The 18,464-nt window shown below is 46.7% G+C and overlaps 1 protein-coding gene across 1 annotated transcript in view; it reads left to right on the forward strand.

The window, feature by feature from the left end:
* The window catches only part of SLC17A6 (solute carrier family 17 member 6), a 69,764-nt gene that overhangs the window by 1,509 nt on the left and 49,791 nt on the right, over positions 1-18,464 (forward strand). The window contains exons 2-3 of the mRNA XM_084828116.1: positions 1,870-2,122; positions 4,448-4,566. Of these exons, the coding sequence (XP_084684242.1) occupies positions 1,870-2,122; positions 4,448-4,566 (372 nt within the window). The remainder of the gene's footprint in view (positions 1-1,869; positions 2,123-4,447; positions 4,567-18,464) is intronic.

Below are 18,464 nucleotides of genomic sequence, written 5' to 3' on the forward strand. Positions count from 1 at the left end.
GAAAAGCAAGCCTAATTCTCTCCCCTTGATTTTACATTGGAGTTATCTCTTTAGCGTTTGACATGCCTTTCTCTGCTTTGCTTCCTAACTAAGCAGAAATAAGTAGTGGCAAGGCTTTCCCGCATTCCCCAACAGGCAATGTAAACATCAAATATTCTCTACTATCTCTGATATTGCCTGGATGAAATTGGAACTGGTTATTTGTTGTCCTGCTCTGCTCTTGAAGTGAAGGGCAGTTTTCATCACTAGTGCAAAAATAACTTGCAATCTCAAAATTAGCTAGCAAAGGAATCTGTGGGTTAGGATGCTGTTAATTATCTCAACTGGTACAGGATCTAACTCAGCATCCTGTGTTGTAGAGAATAAAGGTACGCTTGCAGATGATCCTGATCCTAAAAAGCACTCAGTCCTGTTCCTGGATACGAATCAGTACATCCTTACTGGATATGAATCAGTACATCTTTACAGGAGTTAAGTCATCAGTTCAAAATGATTGAAGAGGGGGAAATTCCTAGCAATGGGAGCTTCGGTACACAAAACATTGGAACAAAAGAAAGAAAAAAGAAAAAAAGAATGTTTCAATCAAATTTCGAATCAAAATTTCCTTCCTCCCACCCCCCTTTTTGGGAAGAGGAATATTTACCATGGAAAGACCAGCGAAAATGAATTGAACCACATCATATGAACACCAGAAATAGTCGTGCATTTTAATCAATAAGAGTTCAAGCCACTATGTGAATACGACAAAACAACCATTGAGTGTCACTTCAAACCCATCCATGTTTTCCTTAATATTAATCAGGCAAGATGAGTAGAAAGGGGACTTTTTATCTGGGCTGAAATTAAACGCTTGCGTATTCCCATCCCCTTGGCATATTGAAATATAGTGAGCCCCTCATCTGAGCACTAATTTTTAACATGAAGAGGAGTCCATAAAATTGCAATTCTATACACACTTACCTGAGCATAAGCCTCATTAACCGCGGGGTGGTGGGTTTAGTTTTCAAGTAGACATGGATAGAATTGCGCTGTTCAGCGTTCTTCCGGGCTTTATAAACATCGGAGTGTATGAAACGGAAGGCATTCACTTACAAACGCATTTGTCGAGATAGGTACGTCTAGCTGAAAATGCAGGACTAGTTTATTTTACTGGAAACGTGGGAGACAGCCATTTTGAGCTCTGGAACATACCCAGACACCTGTCATAGTTCAAAATAGATCAACTTCCCCCCTCGCAGCAAGCCTCACTGGGACGAACGGGCTTGAACACCTCCCTCTGCTGCTTGTCATGTAATTATAAGGCAGTTAAAGCCTTCTCTAAGTAAAAGCCAACGTGGTTTTTGTTAATAGCTTCCAATATCTATTCAGCTTGGCGCTAGCCAATATGGCGTCTCTGCCGTCGTAGAAGGAAGGACGGGGGGCATGGCACTGTCTGTGCGTTTTAACATATCTATAAGGAGTGGGAAATATCGTCTGGGTGTCATCTCCCGGAATTACTTTGTGAAACCCATGCAGGGGTTAATGTAAAGACAGGGGGCCGCGTATGGACTCCAGAGTGTCTAAATCACACCGTTGAAATCTCGGGGAGGGGGGCGGGAGTGTGTGTGACTGTGCTCAACAGTGGGGAGTGCATTCTGTGCATGTTCAGAGACCCCCTGTCCTTTATTCATTCACATATTCCAGCGAGGTTTAGACTTGGAAATAGATTTCAGGGCAGACCCCTGGTTCAGATTACGCCCTGAAAGACACACGCACGCACGCACGCACGCACCCCTGAAAGGGGATTTACAATAAACCCGCAGGCTATAGCTGCGCCTGTTCCTTTTCCTGGGAGCCCCTTGACTGTGATCTCCTCTTTTGGTCGGGCAGAGTCCTCGAGAAGAAACAGAAGACCGGCGACAACATCGAACTGACAGAAGATGGGAAGCCCCTCGAGGTCTCCGAGAAGAAAGCGCCCCCGTGCGACTGCACCTGCTTTGGGCTACCGCGGAGATACATCATAGCCATCATGAGTGGACTGGGCTTCTGCATCTCTTTCGGGATCCGCTGCAACCTGGGAGTAGCCATCGTGGACATGGTCAATAACAGCACGATCCACCGAGGAGGGAAAGTCATCAAAGAGGTGAGCGAGGCCTTGGCAGGCTCCCGCTCCCCTTCAGTCCACAAGCATACCAGGAACGACTTCCAGACGCCCTTCAGGCGTCCAGACAGCCATTTTAGGCAGCACAGGCTAGATATTGCCTGAACATTATCGTCTGAGTCCCAGCTTTGAGGAAACGAGGCTAGTCTTTAGCTTTAATCAGAACAGAATGGGAATCATTACCAGGTAGAGATGAAACACGTCTTTGGCGGGTGTTGGCCTTGCTTTCTCTTTGTCCCTCCCCCTCTTTCCTCGGCCTTTCTTCCTTCAAATTTCCCATTTCTTCATTTCGATGTTTCTCTATTTACATATAGCGTAATTGCCTTTGTCCCGATAAAATGCAGTTGTTCGTTTATTTATTGCTTTTGAACCCCACCCTCCTTCCAAGGAGCTCAGGACAGCCTACATGGTTCCTCCCTGCCCCCGTGTTATCTTCACAACAACCCTGTGAGGTAGGTTGGGCTGAGAGTGACTGGCCCCAAGTCTACCTGGCTGAGTGGGGGATTTGAACCTAGGTGCAACCCCCCCCCCACATGCACACACAAACTGCCCCCCCCCCCAGACATTCAGCTGAGCCTCGTAGTTGTATTTCAGAAGACAAAATTCCGGCCAAATTAATGGGACTTAGATCCAAAGGTGGTTCTATTTTGGGGGCAAGTGGGGCAGTGACCCTTCACCTGTCACCCACCCACTTGTGGCAGAGAGATCCCCCCACAATTAGGTACATGTGTAGCTGCCAAGTGCCGCACATGACCTTCTCCTGTCCTCCTCTGGCAATCTCAATAGAAAATTGAACATCTGCCCTGCCCTCTGCCCTACCAGCCCCAGTGGGCACCAGCCGCCACTGCTTAGATCCCACCCTCAACTCATTGACTCTGAAGTACATTGATTTGATCTGAACTTCCCTTCAAGTGGGTGTGGTGAGCAGGACCGCAACTTCAATCGATTTAAATCCAGGAGAGTCTTTCCATTGTTCGTGAGTGAGGCTGAAAGCAATTCAAGACGCACACCCATCCCGTTAGGAACTTCCCGCAGGCTTTCTGCCTTTGCCTCTTGAGTTCTGACTCAGAGGGGGTCCCAGGCACGAAACCAGAACTATTACGTGGCAACCTTTGTTGTACCCAGCTGTTGCTGAACTCGATAAGGAACCGGACATAGAGGTTATGTCCAACTGCTATTTTAGGTCCTGACACGTATTTACTATTAATATATTATTGTTATTACACTAAGCACCAAACCACCGAAAAGGGATGCGAAAACCTTCTGTTAGGCTCTTTGGAAAACTCGGACGAGATGCAATTCAGGTTTTATCCCGAGATTGTCAGTTTTATACCGAGATTGTCAGTTTCCAAACAGCGAAAGGCGTGGTGGTGGGGAGGGGAAGGAACCTTTGTTAGGAATATGACTAAAGCCAGGTAAATCTATACAAGATGTCCCTAACCTAAGAGTGTGGCAAACCGGGGAGAAGAAGTAGCTGGGATAAATGTGCATCGTTGAAATACGCAATCTCAGGTACCAGTTTGAAAAAGAAATAGTTTTCTATAGTGAGGGGGAAAAAACTTATTAAGATATTTATGTTGAGTATAACAGAAACATTGACATCGAGAACATAAAATAGTTCACAAATTACCCCCCCCCCCCGAACAACAGCTATTCATTCATCCATCCAGGAGACATTCAGACTCAAACCGAGGAAACAAGCGGCAAAGTACCTTATTTCTACCATGAAAGAAATTGTGGGACGGACCTGTTCTACACTGTATACAGAAGCTTTTGAAAATTATGTTTGGCCTAAACCTGGCGATTTCCCAAGAGATTGGTTAATCTTTGGGGGATCCTTCTCTAGACTGAGGGTGACAGAAAGTTAGTAGGGTGGTTTTGGAGCCTAGTCGAAGTAGCAACGATCCCCCCCCCCCTCCCCTGGCTACTCCAGTCCAGTTTCATAAATCTGGAATACAGGATCCTCGCAAATAAGAATAATAGCAATCGAGGTGTGTGTGTGTGTGTGTGTGTGTGTATGTTGTTCACAGAGTCCTTAGTAACTTGTCCCCAAAATTGCTCCCTATTTCTGCTGCAACATGTGTCCATAAAAAAAAAAGAGAGAGAGTTAACGGGATGGATAATTGTCGCATTCAGTATGGTAAAGTGAAAACACCTTGATGGGTTGCGGCTGGCAAGGGGCAGCTACAGGCAATTTCCGGAGACTTTCGCCTAGCATCGACCTGCCCTTTAGAAATGCTTTGCTCCGGCCTGCTTTTTGAACCCATCTTCCTTCTTTTCTTTCTCTTTGCTTGGCCGCTTTGGAAGAAAGCGAAGTTCAACTGGGACCCGGAAACAGTTGGCATGATCCACGGCTCTTTTTTCTGGGGCTATATAATCACGCAGATCCCGGGGGGATATATTTCATCCAGGCTGGCAGCGAACAGGTAATGGCAACCTAATATCTCCCCTCCACGTGCGGTTTGGAAGCAAACAAAAGAGCAAGATGTCTTCCCCCTCCGTGCCGTGTTTTGGCGACGACTCGCGTTTCTAGACAGTCTGCAGAAAAGGCAGTCATAACAAGAGAGGGGGCCGAGCCGCCCTGGTGGGCCTGTTAGCTCAGCGTTTCTTTCCTTGCTGTCGATCACAGCGCACTGGGAAAGAAACAGGCCTGTTTCTTTGGGAAACGCAGAGGAGCAACACGGCATATAACTCGCAGAAGAGGGCGGACTGAGCCACCCCTACAGCGCCAATGGATCCAGCCATGAGGAAGTGCGACCTCTCCACGAGTGTCCGTGGGCGGTCGGGTGCCGCACTCGCACAGCCCAGGATACTTTGGCCTTGCGAGCCAAGCTTTGCAGAGAGGGCGCGACACGAGGTTGTTGCCTTCGAATGTAAGGCATAGGGCCCAATCCGATGCATGTTTCGACAGAGAAAGAGTCCTACAACTCCCAGCATTCCCCAGCCAGCTGGGGAATGCTGGGAGTTGTAGGACCTTTTTCTGTCGCAGCATGGATAGGATTGCACCCTTAATCAACTCAGAAGGGGAATTCGCTGTCATTCGAAGGAAAGCAGGCACTTCGGACAACTTCAGCTGTCGCTGATACCGGACCTTTTCCACTCCATCCAGTGGAGGCTGGTGGCTTCGATTTCAGCGGGGCTGTGCATCCGCTCTGGGTTTCAGTCAGAGCTGTACATTAGCTATCCAAGGCGCTGAACCCCATCCCCCAAATGCGTTCAGCAATCCCCAAAATGGGTTCAGATGGATAGCTCCTTTAGAGTTCTGGCTGAAACCCAGAGAGATTCACAGCCCCACTGATACAGGAGCCATCAGCGTCCACTGATCCCCATAGAAAGGTTTTGCTGCATAGTGAATTAGAGCGGTCAGATGCAAAAGAGGACAGGGCTCTCGCACCGGGAAAAGCTGTAGAGAATTTCAGTGCATCGTGCAAGCTACACCTGCTGAAATTTCTTCTTCTTCTACAATACTGTTAATTGGTGAAGGAGCCTTGTCCTCTTTTGCATCTGGCCTCCCTTAGGGCTGGAATAAAACCCACCTTTTCAAGTGCCTCCCGTGCATGTTTTCTCAAAACGAAGTCCCATTTATTTCAGTGGGATCTACTTCCAAGGAAATGTGTATAGGATTGCAGCCTCAACACGTTGCTTTGGACTTCAGTTCCCTCTGAAATCACCCGACTTGATTTATTCTTCAAGATTTATTCTGATTTCGGTTTTTCAACATATATCTACATATAGCACCCAAGCGGCTCACAACAGTGAGAATAAAAATGCAATTAAAGCCCCCTCTCCCAAGACCTTCACAGCCCAGGTTAAACCTAGTATTTTTATCCCCGAAGTCATCAAAAACGCAATGTTGCCTTTGAGTCCAATGTTTCAACTTCACAAAACTGAAGTTCGTACGGCCAAAGAATATATTATTATTATTATTATTATTATTATTATTATTATTATAGTAGGGTAACTATTTTATGTCTCCCATGGACCAAATCCGCGCCAGTGTTTACAAAACACGCATCTCCTTACGGTTCTGACATGATGGTGATGGTGCTATTTCCATATATATATATATATATATATATTTGGTATTGTTGTTGTTGTTATTCAGATATCAAGATGGTATTCATATATGAAAGCTCTGATTTTTAAAAATAGCTCTAAACTTTGCAGATCGCTGCTGTGTGTGTGAATCGATGTCCCTTCCGAACTAGAATGTATTTCTTTCTGTGCTTGCTTGTTTGAACGTGAGAAACCATGTTCGGTTGGGTTTTCGCTTCGTATTGAAGGCGTATAGGAGAGAAAGCCCACTCTTTTGCACACGTTATCCTCGTAGGGTTGTTTTTTGTTTTGTTTTTTAACCACTGATGCCGAGTTGAGTGCTTTTATTAATTATCTCCCCCCTTTTAAAACAAACAAAAAAGGGACTCTATAGCTCCCAGATTAGGAGCGGTTGTTATTAATGGACACACGAATCGACGTGAATGAGGCGCCTCCTGTGTGAAGAGCAGGAGGAAGGGAAAGTGGCTTCTGAGAGCTCTGCACAATGAAAGGGGAGTGCAGATGGCGCAGGGTCTTAAGGCTTCGTTTCTATGGTGTCTGGCAAGGAGGTTTCAGGCACCCAGCGAGCGATTCTACCTGTTAATTAGATCCTCGGGGTATTCCGGGCGCAGGAGGCGTTCAGAGGCGCCCCGAGAGGTGCGGCCTCCCCCTCCTCGTTAGGAGGGGAGGGGGGAAGGTCCTAGCGCCGCTCTGGAGCGCAGCTCCGGGCTCGGCGCCAAGGGACGCGTGCGGCGCTGGAGCGGGGCGCTCCAAACGGCTCCGCCTGGACTGGACGGGTCTGGGGGGACTGGATGTTCTGAGGATGTTCTGAGGCCTGCAGCGCAGTCCTCTGGAGAGCCGAGCGAGCTCCAGGAAAGCGGAACCCGACCGATCAGCAAACGCAGAGGCGCGCCGATTGTCAGGTGACCCGAGAGCGCTTCGCCCTCCTTCGCCCCCGCCCCCGGCGGGGATCTGCCTTTTTGTTGTCTCTACAGCTCTGGATCAGGAATGTTTTGGGTGCTGCGCTAAGACAAACCACACACACACACACGGGCACACCAGAACCCCCACAGTTGTTCATGCAGGAAGATCTATTCAGAACACACACAAATCTCAAGGGCCTGTATGATCCCCAGACCCACACCCTAGGATGGAGTCCTCGGAGTGGCTGGGCGGGCGGCTGAGGGAAGATGTGAACCCGGCCGCAGTGGAGGCTGGTGGGGCCGTGCATCCATTCTGGGGTTCAGTCAGAACCAGCCAGAACTCTAAACGAGCTATCCAAGGTGCTGACCCCTATCTCCCAAATGGGTTCAGCACCTCGGATAGCTCCTTTAGAGTTCTGGCTGGTTCTGACTGAAACCCAGAATGGATTTACAGGCCCACTGACATCGGAGCCACCAGCCTCCACTGCCCGGCAACCGGTTTGAGGCTTATTATTATTATTATTATTATTATTATTATTATTATCAAGGAAGCTTTTATTCGTGGAAGTCTCTCCTCATTTCCCGCAGTGGAAACCACATCAGAATCCTTCCAGTTACCCCGGATATTTATTGAAACATATGGAGAAAGGCATAACCTAGCAAATAGACTGGCTTTTCAAGGGGAAGGGAGACAAATTGGATTTATTTATTTATTTTATGCAAAATCGTTTTTAGGCCGCCTTTAACGGTAGAACCCTCTCAAGGCTCTTTACAAGTGTTGTTGTTGTTGTTTTAACGTACAAAAGTATACAAATAGCGATGTAGGTCATGAACCGCAGTGGGGGAGAAAGTGGGCTGTTTGTTCTCCTTGGGCATGAATGCCCCTTTCTCTAGGTGCAGCAAAACCAGTGTTCTACTCCGGACCAGAGACTATCATCTGGTTCCGAAACTAAGCTAGATTTATTTATTTATTTATTTATTTCCGTTCTAATCCGCCCAGTAACTAATGTAATCCCATGCCCAGCCCATTTACCTGGGTATCTGAATAGACATGTATAGGATCGAGCTGTTAGACATCCCTATGCGCCTAACAGCTCGATCCTTAACCAGCTCTGTGTGTGCGGAGTGGGTGCAATCCTAGCAATTGTAGCTGAGGGACAAAACGTTGTAACTTCAACTCAGATTCCTAAGAGCGCAATCCTACGCATGTTTAGGCAGAGAAAAGTCCTACAACGCCCAGGATCCCCCCGCCAGCCGTGCTACCTAGGGAATTCTGGGAGGTGTAGGACTCCCCCCCCCCCGTCTAAGCATGTATAGGATTGTGCTCTCACCCAGTTAAAAAGGAATACACCGATTTTGAAAGGCAACCGTGGAGAAGGATCATACGCATATTTACTTGGAAGTAAGGCTGAGTCCTGTGTTCCTCGTAACAGCATAAGACTGCAGCTTCAGTGACGCTCTAGTGAATGTGAGTAATCCCACTTGAGCCCCAATTCTCCGATTTAATTGGCCTGGGGATGTCAGAGAATTTATTTACTTATTTCATGTGATTTATACCCCGCCTTTCCACCAAAGAAATGGTGCTCAGGGAGGCTCAATCATAGTGGTGCAAACTGGTAATTGTGAGGTGGGGGGAGGGGAGAAGAGTAGCGCAACTAATGTAGAATTGGGAAGGACAGACAGCTGTGGGGCAGAAATGGAGAAACTGCAGGTCAAAACGATAACGTTTCCTGAGCAAGTAGGATAGTATATTACTCGGTCGTTTCTAATCCAAGGGCCCTTCTGAGACAAAATGACACTGCGAGGTTCTCAGCCCTACTCGATATTAGACCGAGTAGCCCATTTGCTCCGTTCTAAATCGAAGCAAGGTGTTTACAACGGGTATAACTTGTCTTGCACTCTACCTACCGGTGCCACTAGGGAGAGAATTGGCCAGTGCTATTTCTGAAATCATTTGGCCCCCGAATCAATGAATGAATGGGGAACCTAAACATTTTAATGTCCTATGTGGTCTCGCTCCTCGGCGGAGGGACTGAGGTCTTCGTAGCTGGCTCACGCTAAACCCTGCTCCTAGGTCTGGAACTGTACAATTCTCTACGTATCTACTCAGAAATAAGCCCACGGTGGGACTTGCTCCCAGGTAAGCTGAAGTGGCTTTCAAACAGTGTAGCACAACCCTTCTACAGGCGAGAATGCGTGGGGTTCTTGAATGGGAGATCCTGGTTTAGGGGCAGAAGAGTTGAGGCCGGGGCTAGTTTACCTTGCCAGACCCACCAGTCGGACTCCACCCGCCCGCCAAGCCTGCATCCGCACCAGCCACGAAGGCAGACGTCGCTTTCAAGCCAGCCCACCGTTTCATCCGGATGACAGCTCGAAAAGGTCTAGTTTACTGTTGTGCGCCGTAAGGGAAACTCATTGTGCTGCCCCCTCTCGGAGACAATTGGCGTGGAGAGAAAAGGCTCCCTTTATGTTGTTGATTTTTGCACCTTTGTGGTCCAGAGCTCAGTGACACAGCACGTCCTCTGAACGCGTTAGATCCCAGGATCAGGCGCCCGGGCATGTCCAGCCAAAAGACTCCAGTACTAGTCAACTACTAGTAGTAGTGTGTGCTGGTAGCAGTCTACTAATACTGGATTCTTTTGACTGTAGCAGTTGACTCGAAAGACCTGTGCCTCGCCCTCGACAGCTGCTGATCAGCTTCCAGTCAAGAGCAGACAAAGTACTACATACAGAAAACAGTCTAACCTGGTAAAAGGCAGCTTCCTATACTCCAGCGTCTCTCTCTCTCTCTCTCTCTTCCATACTAATGAATGGAAGGGGCTGAAATTGGGAAAACACTGAAGCCTTCTTCAACCCAGCGCCCTCCAGATGTCTTGGACTACAGCTCCCATCATCCCCTGCCAGCATGGCAGTCCAAGACATCTGGAGGGTGCCAGCTTGGGGAAAGGCAGCCCTTGAGACAATGGAGGTGGGAGGGTATGGCAGTTACTCCATTTCCTCCTTAAGTTCCCCCTCTCCGCTCCACACAAGCGAATGGAGATTCTCTCTCCTTCCACTTGTGTGGAGTGAGGGAAAGAGGTCTGCGACTGGAAAACGGAAAGGGGGGAAGTGCCTTCCTAATTCTGGTCGAGGAGGTGGGGAACCGACCGTACGGCGCAAGCAAAGGAATGGATTGGACTCTCTAGTGTTCACAGCGCGCAGTATAAGTACATCTAGAACAAGGGTAGTCAACCTAGTGCCCTCCAGATGTTTTGAACGACAGCTCCCATAATCCCCGATTATTGGCCATGCTGGCTAGGGCTTATAGGAGCTGTAGTGCAAAACTCTGGAGGGCACCAGGTTGCCTACTCCTGATTTACAACAAGCGCAGGCCAGTGAGGCGGGGCGAGGCGGGCGACCCCCTTTCGCTTCCTTTATATGTTCTGCAGCACTTGTAGAATGGACCCAAGTACGAGGAGTCTAAACTGGCCCAAGAGTGATGGAATCAAAGCACGCTCTGCTCGGGAAGACTGGGAGAGGGCAGCGTGATCCCAGACTGCGGTGGGTGATTGGCTGTGCATGGCTATTTGGTTCTGGCAAGGAGTCTTGTAAGGGCTCGTTTGTCAGTCAAGCTCAGCCATCGCGGTTTAACTAAGCCCTAATTGCAGCCATTTTCCTATAAAGCCATGCATTTACGCAACACAAAAGGGGAAAGAAAGCCCCAGTTAACAAACATTCAGGCGCTGCCAGAGAACTCTCCTTACAAGCCCATTAAACCTTGGGTTAAATAGAAAATAATGATTACGTTTTTACTGAACCAAAATCTTATTAGTTAAACCTTTCAAGGCGCCCACATCATCCTTGGTCCTTTTTTTTTTTTTTTTCCATTGGCTTTATACTTTCTGCCAAGAGAAGATCAGGCCAGTTGAGCCTGGTCTCTCTCCCTCGTGCCTGTTTTTAACCTGTGCAATCAACCGAAAGTGTATTATATGTTTTATCTGTTCATTAGGAGCAGGGTGGGATCCCTTTGAAAATTATAGATGATGGACAGTGTTTGTGAGGGGTGTAATATTTTAATCTAATATTAACAGTACAATCGCTCCATCAATCAAGGATTTTAACATCTATTGGGTTTTTTAATTGATACATGAACTGATCAAATTGGATAGTATCAGAATGCAGGTGATATTCTTAGTATTGTAAAATACTATATAATAGGTTAGTTGAATTTTAAAAACTGAGAAAGTCATCAAAAATCCATGATACAAATCTAAAAATTCTATAAATAAAGCAAGAACAATGTCCCCTATTGTAATAAAAGTGTTCATTGATGACAAGGGGCAACTCCAATTTAAACCTGATTAAAAATCCAAACATTAGTCAGATATTAATTAATACATCAATTACACCTATTAAATCAATGACCCCATTAATGAGCTGTTGCCATACACACAACAGTGCTCTCATGACTTGGATTTAGTGAAAAGGATGTATGTTTGCAGTGGTTTTAAGAAGACCCCCCCCACACACACACACACAGATGATAGTCATATGTGGATTTGTCATATGTAGCACACTATATGGCTGAACTACAATGACTGCACATGGTAATAATAATATAGTAAGCACAAGATTATGCTTTTAAATCTTGAGAACAATATAGTGATGTTTTAATTTTACATTAAACATAATGTAATTATATTTAATGTAAATACACCCCCTATCTGAAAGACGTTACTGGAAGCAAATCACACGGTTATGTCAGTGGCCTTTATTTCAATATATATACCATGCATACACAGTTTTGTTCACATATATATGACCATTCAATTCAAGGGGGAGAGAAGACTGGCATGCACAAACAGATGTCTGTGGGAAACTGTACAATGAAATACATGTGAAAACTGTTGCGGGAAGGAGAGCATGGATGCATTGCAGGCAGCAAATCACTGCACTGGAACTTTTGACATGAGGTTATTACAAAGTTAGAATTTGTCATTTGTGAATGTTGACGGAAAGTGAAGAGAACCATCATCAAACAGAACATGTGCTCTTATTAATGCAAGGTTTATATTTCAAACGTAATGCAAAATGCAAAACCCAACTGAAGCATCAGTTGTGAAAATACAGCTTAGTCGCACACCAGTGAAACTGGACTTCAGTTTATGTTAGTTTGGTCTTATGCCAGCAAGGTCATGCATAACTCCAGTTTAGGACACACATACAACTACATGGAAGATTTCATTAACAGTGGTGTGATAATGTAAGGCTGTGATCCCAAGGATTTGGAACAGCTTCCATTGTGGGGTAAAAGGCATTGATTTCCCTTAGATCTTTCCTAGTTCAACAATTACATATTCCTACATGGTTAAAGTTATAGAAATATTGTGAATGGTGAAAAACTGCAGATACGTTTTGTATCTCTTGCACCACAGTACTAAAGGCTTTTCTACACAAGGCATTTATTGTGTGTTCGTCATTCCCTACTCATGGTTGTTTATGGGTTCTTTAAATGACATTGCAACCCTCCAGTTTTGCTTTTGTTTTTAAACAGCACTTTCAGCGAGTATTTTTAGGGCAGGCAAAATGCAATACTATTTGTGAAAGCGAAAGAAATCGCCTTTTCCAGCTGTGTAATTGCACTATTCCGCTACACCACCATGCCACCTAGAGGTTATGTAGTGACAAAGCAGGAAAGGAAACACTCCTTGTGTAGTGCTTGGTCTCAATTTTGCGATGAAACTGAAAGTAGGTAGAGCGGATTAACAGCCAATTAACAGCCCTGGTACCAGAGATGGGCACAAGGGGTGGGGGGAATTCCATTGGGAAAAGTGTGTGTATCCCAATTCAAGGTCCATGCTTGTGCAGACTTCCTGTCCTGCTCCAGATGGATTCTGTGCTGAAGAGATTGTGGAAAGACTTCCTGGCCTGTGAATGGTCTCCCCAGTCTGCTGGACTAGTTGCTATGCTCACCACTGCCATTTCCGTGTGCTGTGATTGTACCACAACTATAGTTCCCTGCATAGCACAGTTTTGATTGAATGTCACATGCAAAGTGTATTCAGAAACATTGTCCAGGCTTTGGCCTCTACAGTAGGGATGGCGGAGAATTCCGCCACGGACTCCAATGAGGCCGGATCCTTTAGAATCCGGCCCCCCAGAGTCCATGGCGGAACGGACTACCCCCCCGCCACCCCCCAAAATCCCCCCGAGATGGACCCTACCTGGTGGCAGTGGCTGCTCTGGGTCGTTGTCTTCATTCCGCAATCATCTGCTGCCAGGCTGCGGAACGAAATGGCGGCCGGTGTAGCAGCCGCCATTTGCATCCCTGCCAATGGCCATGATTGGCTACATAAATATTTACATAGCCTATCACAGCAAAGAGCAGGGACGCAAATGGCAGCTACTACACCATTTGCATCCCTGCTTTTTGCCGTGATAGGCTACATAAATATATACATAGCCTATCACGGCCTAACGTAGGGACACAAATGGCAGCTGGTACGCCGGCCGCCATTTGCAGCCGCAGCAGCCCGGCAGCGGATGGCAGTCTGGCTGCAGATGGTCCGGGCCAGCGGCTCCGCATACTCACCACGGAGCGGAGCCAGCTGGGCAGGATTCCAGGAGGAGGGACGGATTGCCTCCCCCTCCCAGCGGACACTGCCACCCGGAACAGTGAGTGGGGTCACTCCCTACTCTACAGCATGAACTGGGCCCCCTCTGTGACCAACACCCTTTCAGATAACTCCACCAAGTCAAGCCACTGAGCATCTAGCTCAGTATTGGCAGCAGCTCTCCAGAGTTTCAGTAATGATTGTTTCCTAGTCCAACCTGGAGATGTTGGGGATTGAATCTGGGACCACCGCATACAAAGCATTTGCTCTACCACTGAACTACAGGGAGGGACAACTCCATTACATGCACACACTGAAGCCTTTGCAGATGTTTCTAGGAGATGAAGAACCTTACAAAATTAGGCAGAACTAGAGATGTGATTTTGGAGGGGGGGGGGGAGAGACACAATGGAGATGATGGGGATACCCCCCCACATACTGAAAAATTAGAGAAACACATTTTTTCCCCCCCAGGGACTATTTCATACCTCAGAGAAGAAATTATTTGTTTAATGTATCATCCCCCACCTTTTTTCCTGAGCTTTTAACTCTCTAGGAAGAACCCACTGCCACACATAAACACACACACACACACACACACACATACTGCAATTCCATAGCAGGTTGTTTACTGACCGTATCCATGGGAACACAGGAAGCTGCTTTATACTGAGTCAGATCATTGGTCCGTCTAGCCCAGTATTGCCAGCACTGACTGGGAGCATCTCTCCAGGGTTTCAGGCAGGATTCCTTCTTAGCCCTACCTAGAGATGCCAGGGATTGAACATGGGGCCTCCTGCACTCAGGGTTCTATGACTGACTGGCTCACAACCTCTCCCCAGATCTGGTAAGAATTCTGTAGGATCAGGTTTGAATTCACCATAATTCTATAATGCATTCAATATGTTTTCCTGATAATAAATTCCATAAGCTCCCTGATGTAGTGGATAAGTTTGAAAATGGGTTCCTGTTCCACTACATCAGGGAGCTTATTTCCAAGTATCCAGTGCCCTACTGAGCTGCTGCCAGGAGGGCGGGAGGAGCAACAGAGGCAATTTTCACCTCTCTGTCCTCCTTTTTATTTCTTTTCCCTCTAGACAGGCCCAATGGAGGCTGGTGGCTCTGATGTCAGTGGGGCTGTGAATCTGCTCTGGGTTTCAGTCAGAACTCTAAAAGAGCTATCCAAAGTGGGTTCAGCACCTTGGATAGCTCTTTTAGAGTTCTGACTGAAACCCAGAGCAGATTCACAGGCCCACTGACATAGAATCATAGAATCATAGAATAGTAGGGTTGGAAGGGGCCTACAAGGCCATCAAGTCCAACCCCCTGCTCAATGCAGGAACATCGGAGCCACCAGCCTTCACTGGACAGGCCTCTGAGCCTGTCTGGAGTAGTCGCACTTCCAGGGGCTCTGGACGCCATAGGAAACATCATACCTTGGCCTCTCCCTTGCCCTCACCTCCGCACTCACCGGAATACCCCTTTCAGACCTCTATGAGTCCTTGGAGGCCACTTTTGTGACTGCAGAAAGCAGCTAGCATGGTTCTTTCTCCCGTGACTGCAAGAGGTTTGAGGGAAGGACTGGATTCCAGAGTCCCACTTCTGAGGTCATAGCAGTGTCTACAGCCTCAGAGGGAAGATTCCAAAGATGCTCTCCAGGGACCATAAAATGCTCTCCCCATGTGCTCAATTGTTCCAATACAGTTTTAATTCAGTCATACAATATATTATCTGACCCACAGTGGGTTGTATCCAATGGTGGCTTTGCACTAGAGGAAATGATTTCTACTTGTGCAAGGCAGCACACTTGATTTTTGTGGATCTCTCCTACCCATTGCAGCTTAGTGAAGCCTCAACACCTAAACATTAGAAGACCGGAACACAATTATTGTTCGAGAAGATAAGATGTTTGTACAGCATGCAGAAAACAACATCTCTCTGTGTAGTGTCTAAAAATGGAACAAGGTTTCCTTTGCATACATAGTCTAGAGAGATGTCTCTTCTCCCACAAGGTGCAAAGGGATCTGCCACTGGAGCAGCATAATTGTGACATCACTATGAATGCACTAAGGGCAGAAAATAGGAACAAACGGCTGCTCACAAGGCTGCAATTTAGTACAGTCACTTCTCTCAGGGAAAATCTCAATGAAAAATTAGAAGCCTGGGATCAAACATTAACAAATTCATAGCACAAGGATTGATTACACTTCTATGGCTTTTCTTGGCAATTGTTTGCATCATATAAGCATGAGTTTATGTCTCTGCTCTCAAGCATACAAATTCTGGAAATAATGTGGGACATATCCCCGTTTAATAATCTCATGTTGGGTGGACTCAGTAGCCTCTCTACAATGGTCTACTGTAGAAATCCTAAGCAGGAAGCATGGCACTATGCAGGAATACTGCATATGGTTATATGGGGAGATTTATGTTCCAACAACCTAGAAAAATGCCTACCTACAAAAAAACAGCATCCAGTCCACCCACTTTTCATGGCAAGATCCCCCATATATACAAATTATTTACATGTGTCTTTGATAATGTACAGACCACTGTAAGGGACAATGTGTCCACCCCCCTCTACAATCGCAAACACTCTGATCAACACAACAGTATAAAATCGGCTTACCAGGACTATTAAGTAATGCATATAGTAAGAAGCAGAGAAATCACCTTGCCGACAAAGGTCCGTCTAATCAAAGCGATGGTTTTCCCAGTAGTAATGTATGGCTGTGAGAGCTGGACTATAAGGAAGGCTGAGCGCCGAAGAATTGATGCTTTTGAACTGTGGTGCTGGAGAAGACTGAACGACTGAACAACAACAAATCATCCAAGGGAGGGTGAATAAAGGCCTGCCCTTCCTCTAGGCATTACCTTTGTATCTCATCCTTCTAACAGCATATATGGAGTTGTCCTCACAACGAGCTCATGATATAGGCTAGGCTGAGACAGTGATTTATCCAAGAGCCCATCCAGTGAGTTTTGAGGCCAAATGGTATTTGAACCAAAGTTTCCACAGTCCAAGACTAACACTTTATTCGCTGCATCATGGAGAAAGCAAGAGAATTCCAGAAAAACGTCTATTTCTGCTTCATTGACTACGCTAAAGCCTTTGATTGTGTGGATCACAACAAACTGTGGCAAATTCTTAAAGTGATGGGAGTACCAGACCACCTTACCTGTCTCCTGAGAAACCTTTACGAGGGTCAAGAAGCAACAGTAAGAACCAGACATGGAACAACCGATTGGTTCAAAATTGGGAAAGGAGTACGACAAGGCTGCATATTGTCACCCTGCTTATTTAACTTATATGCAGAGTACATCATGAGAAATGCCGGGTTGGATGAATCAGAGGTCGGAATTAAGATTGCTTGGAGAATTATCAACAACCTCCAATATGCAGACGATACCACCCTAATGGCAGAAAGCGAAGAGGATCTAAAGAGCCTCTTGTTGAGGGTGAAAGAGGAGAGTGCAAAAGCTGGTTTGAAACTCAACGTTAAAAAAACTAAGATCATGGCATCTGGCCCCATCACTTCCTGGCATATAGAAGGGGAAGAAATGGAAGCAGTGACAGATTTTACTTTCTTGGGCTCCAAGATCACCGCAGACGGTGACTGTAGCCATGAAATTAAAAGACGCTTGCTCCTGGGGAGGAAAGCTATGGCCAACCTAGACAGCATAGTAAGAAGCAGAGACATCACCTTGCCGACAAAGGTCCGTCTAATCAAAGCGATGGTTTTCCCAGTAGTAATGTATGGCTGTGAGAGCTGGACTATAAGGAAGGCTGAGCGCCGAAGAATTGATGCTTTCGAACTGTGGTGCTGGAGAAGACTCTTACGAGTCCCCTGGACTGCAAGGAGGTCAAATCAGTCCATCCTAAAGGAAATCAACCCTGAGTGCTCATTGGAAGGACAGATAATGAAGCTGAAGCTCCAATATTTTGGCCACCTAATGCGAAGAGAAAACTCCCTGGAAAAGACCCTGATGCTGGGAAAGACTGAAGGCAAAAGGAGAAGGGGACGGCAGAGGATGAGATGGCTAGATAGCATCACGGATGCAATGAATATGAACTTGAGCACGCTCTGGGAGAGTGCGCAGGACAGGAAGGCCTGGCGTGCTATGGTCCATGGGGTCACGAAAAGTCGGACACGACTGAACGACTGAACAACAACAAAAGTCTAATTAAGTCTAACACTTTATCTATACACAAGGTAAGCTTGTGCCTTCTCTGGGATGCAAAGTCTTGGTATCCCACACCTACTCAGCAAGTGATAATGATGACTGTGCTTGTAGTCTTCTGCTGGCCTTGCAAGCTTTTGGCCAATGTTATTAGGGTTGGCATATTAGAAATCATTATCTCTTAATGTGGCGCTGAAGAGATAATAATGTTGGCTCCTTGCTGGGGAGACAATTCCATAATTGGGGGCCACCACTGAGAAGGCCCTCTCCCTTGTTGCTGCCATCCAAGCCTCCCTTGGAGGAGGCACTTGGAGGAGGGCCTTCGATGATTAACATAATGTCTGGGCAGGCTGATGCCAGGAGAGGCATGAGAGGCATCAGGTATTTTGGTCCTGAACCATGTAAGACTTTATAGGTCAAAACCAGCACCTTGAATCAGGCTCAAAAGCATTCAAGGCAGCCAGTGCAAGTGGGCCAGAATTGGTGTTATATGTTCAGACGTTCTGGTCCCTGTTATCAGTCTGACCACCGCATTTTGCATGAGCTGCAGCTTCTGAACTGTCTTCAGAGGCATCCCCACGTAGAGTGCAT

Source organism: Heloderma suspectum, chromosome 1 (genome assembly GCF_057233095.1).
Source record: "Heloderma suspectum isolate Gila_16-S chromosome 1, 16-S_ref, whole genome shotgun sequence".
NCBI classification, from domain to species: Eukaryota; Metazoa; Chordata; class Lepidosauria; order Squamata; family Helodermatidae; genus Heloderma; species Heloderma suspectum.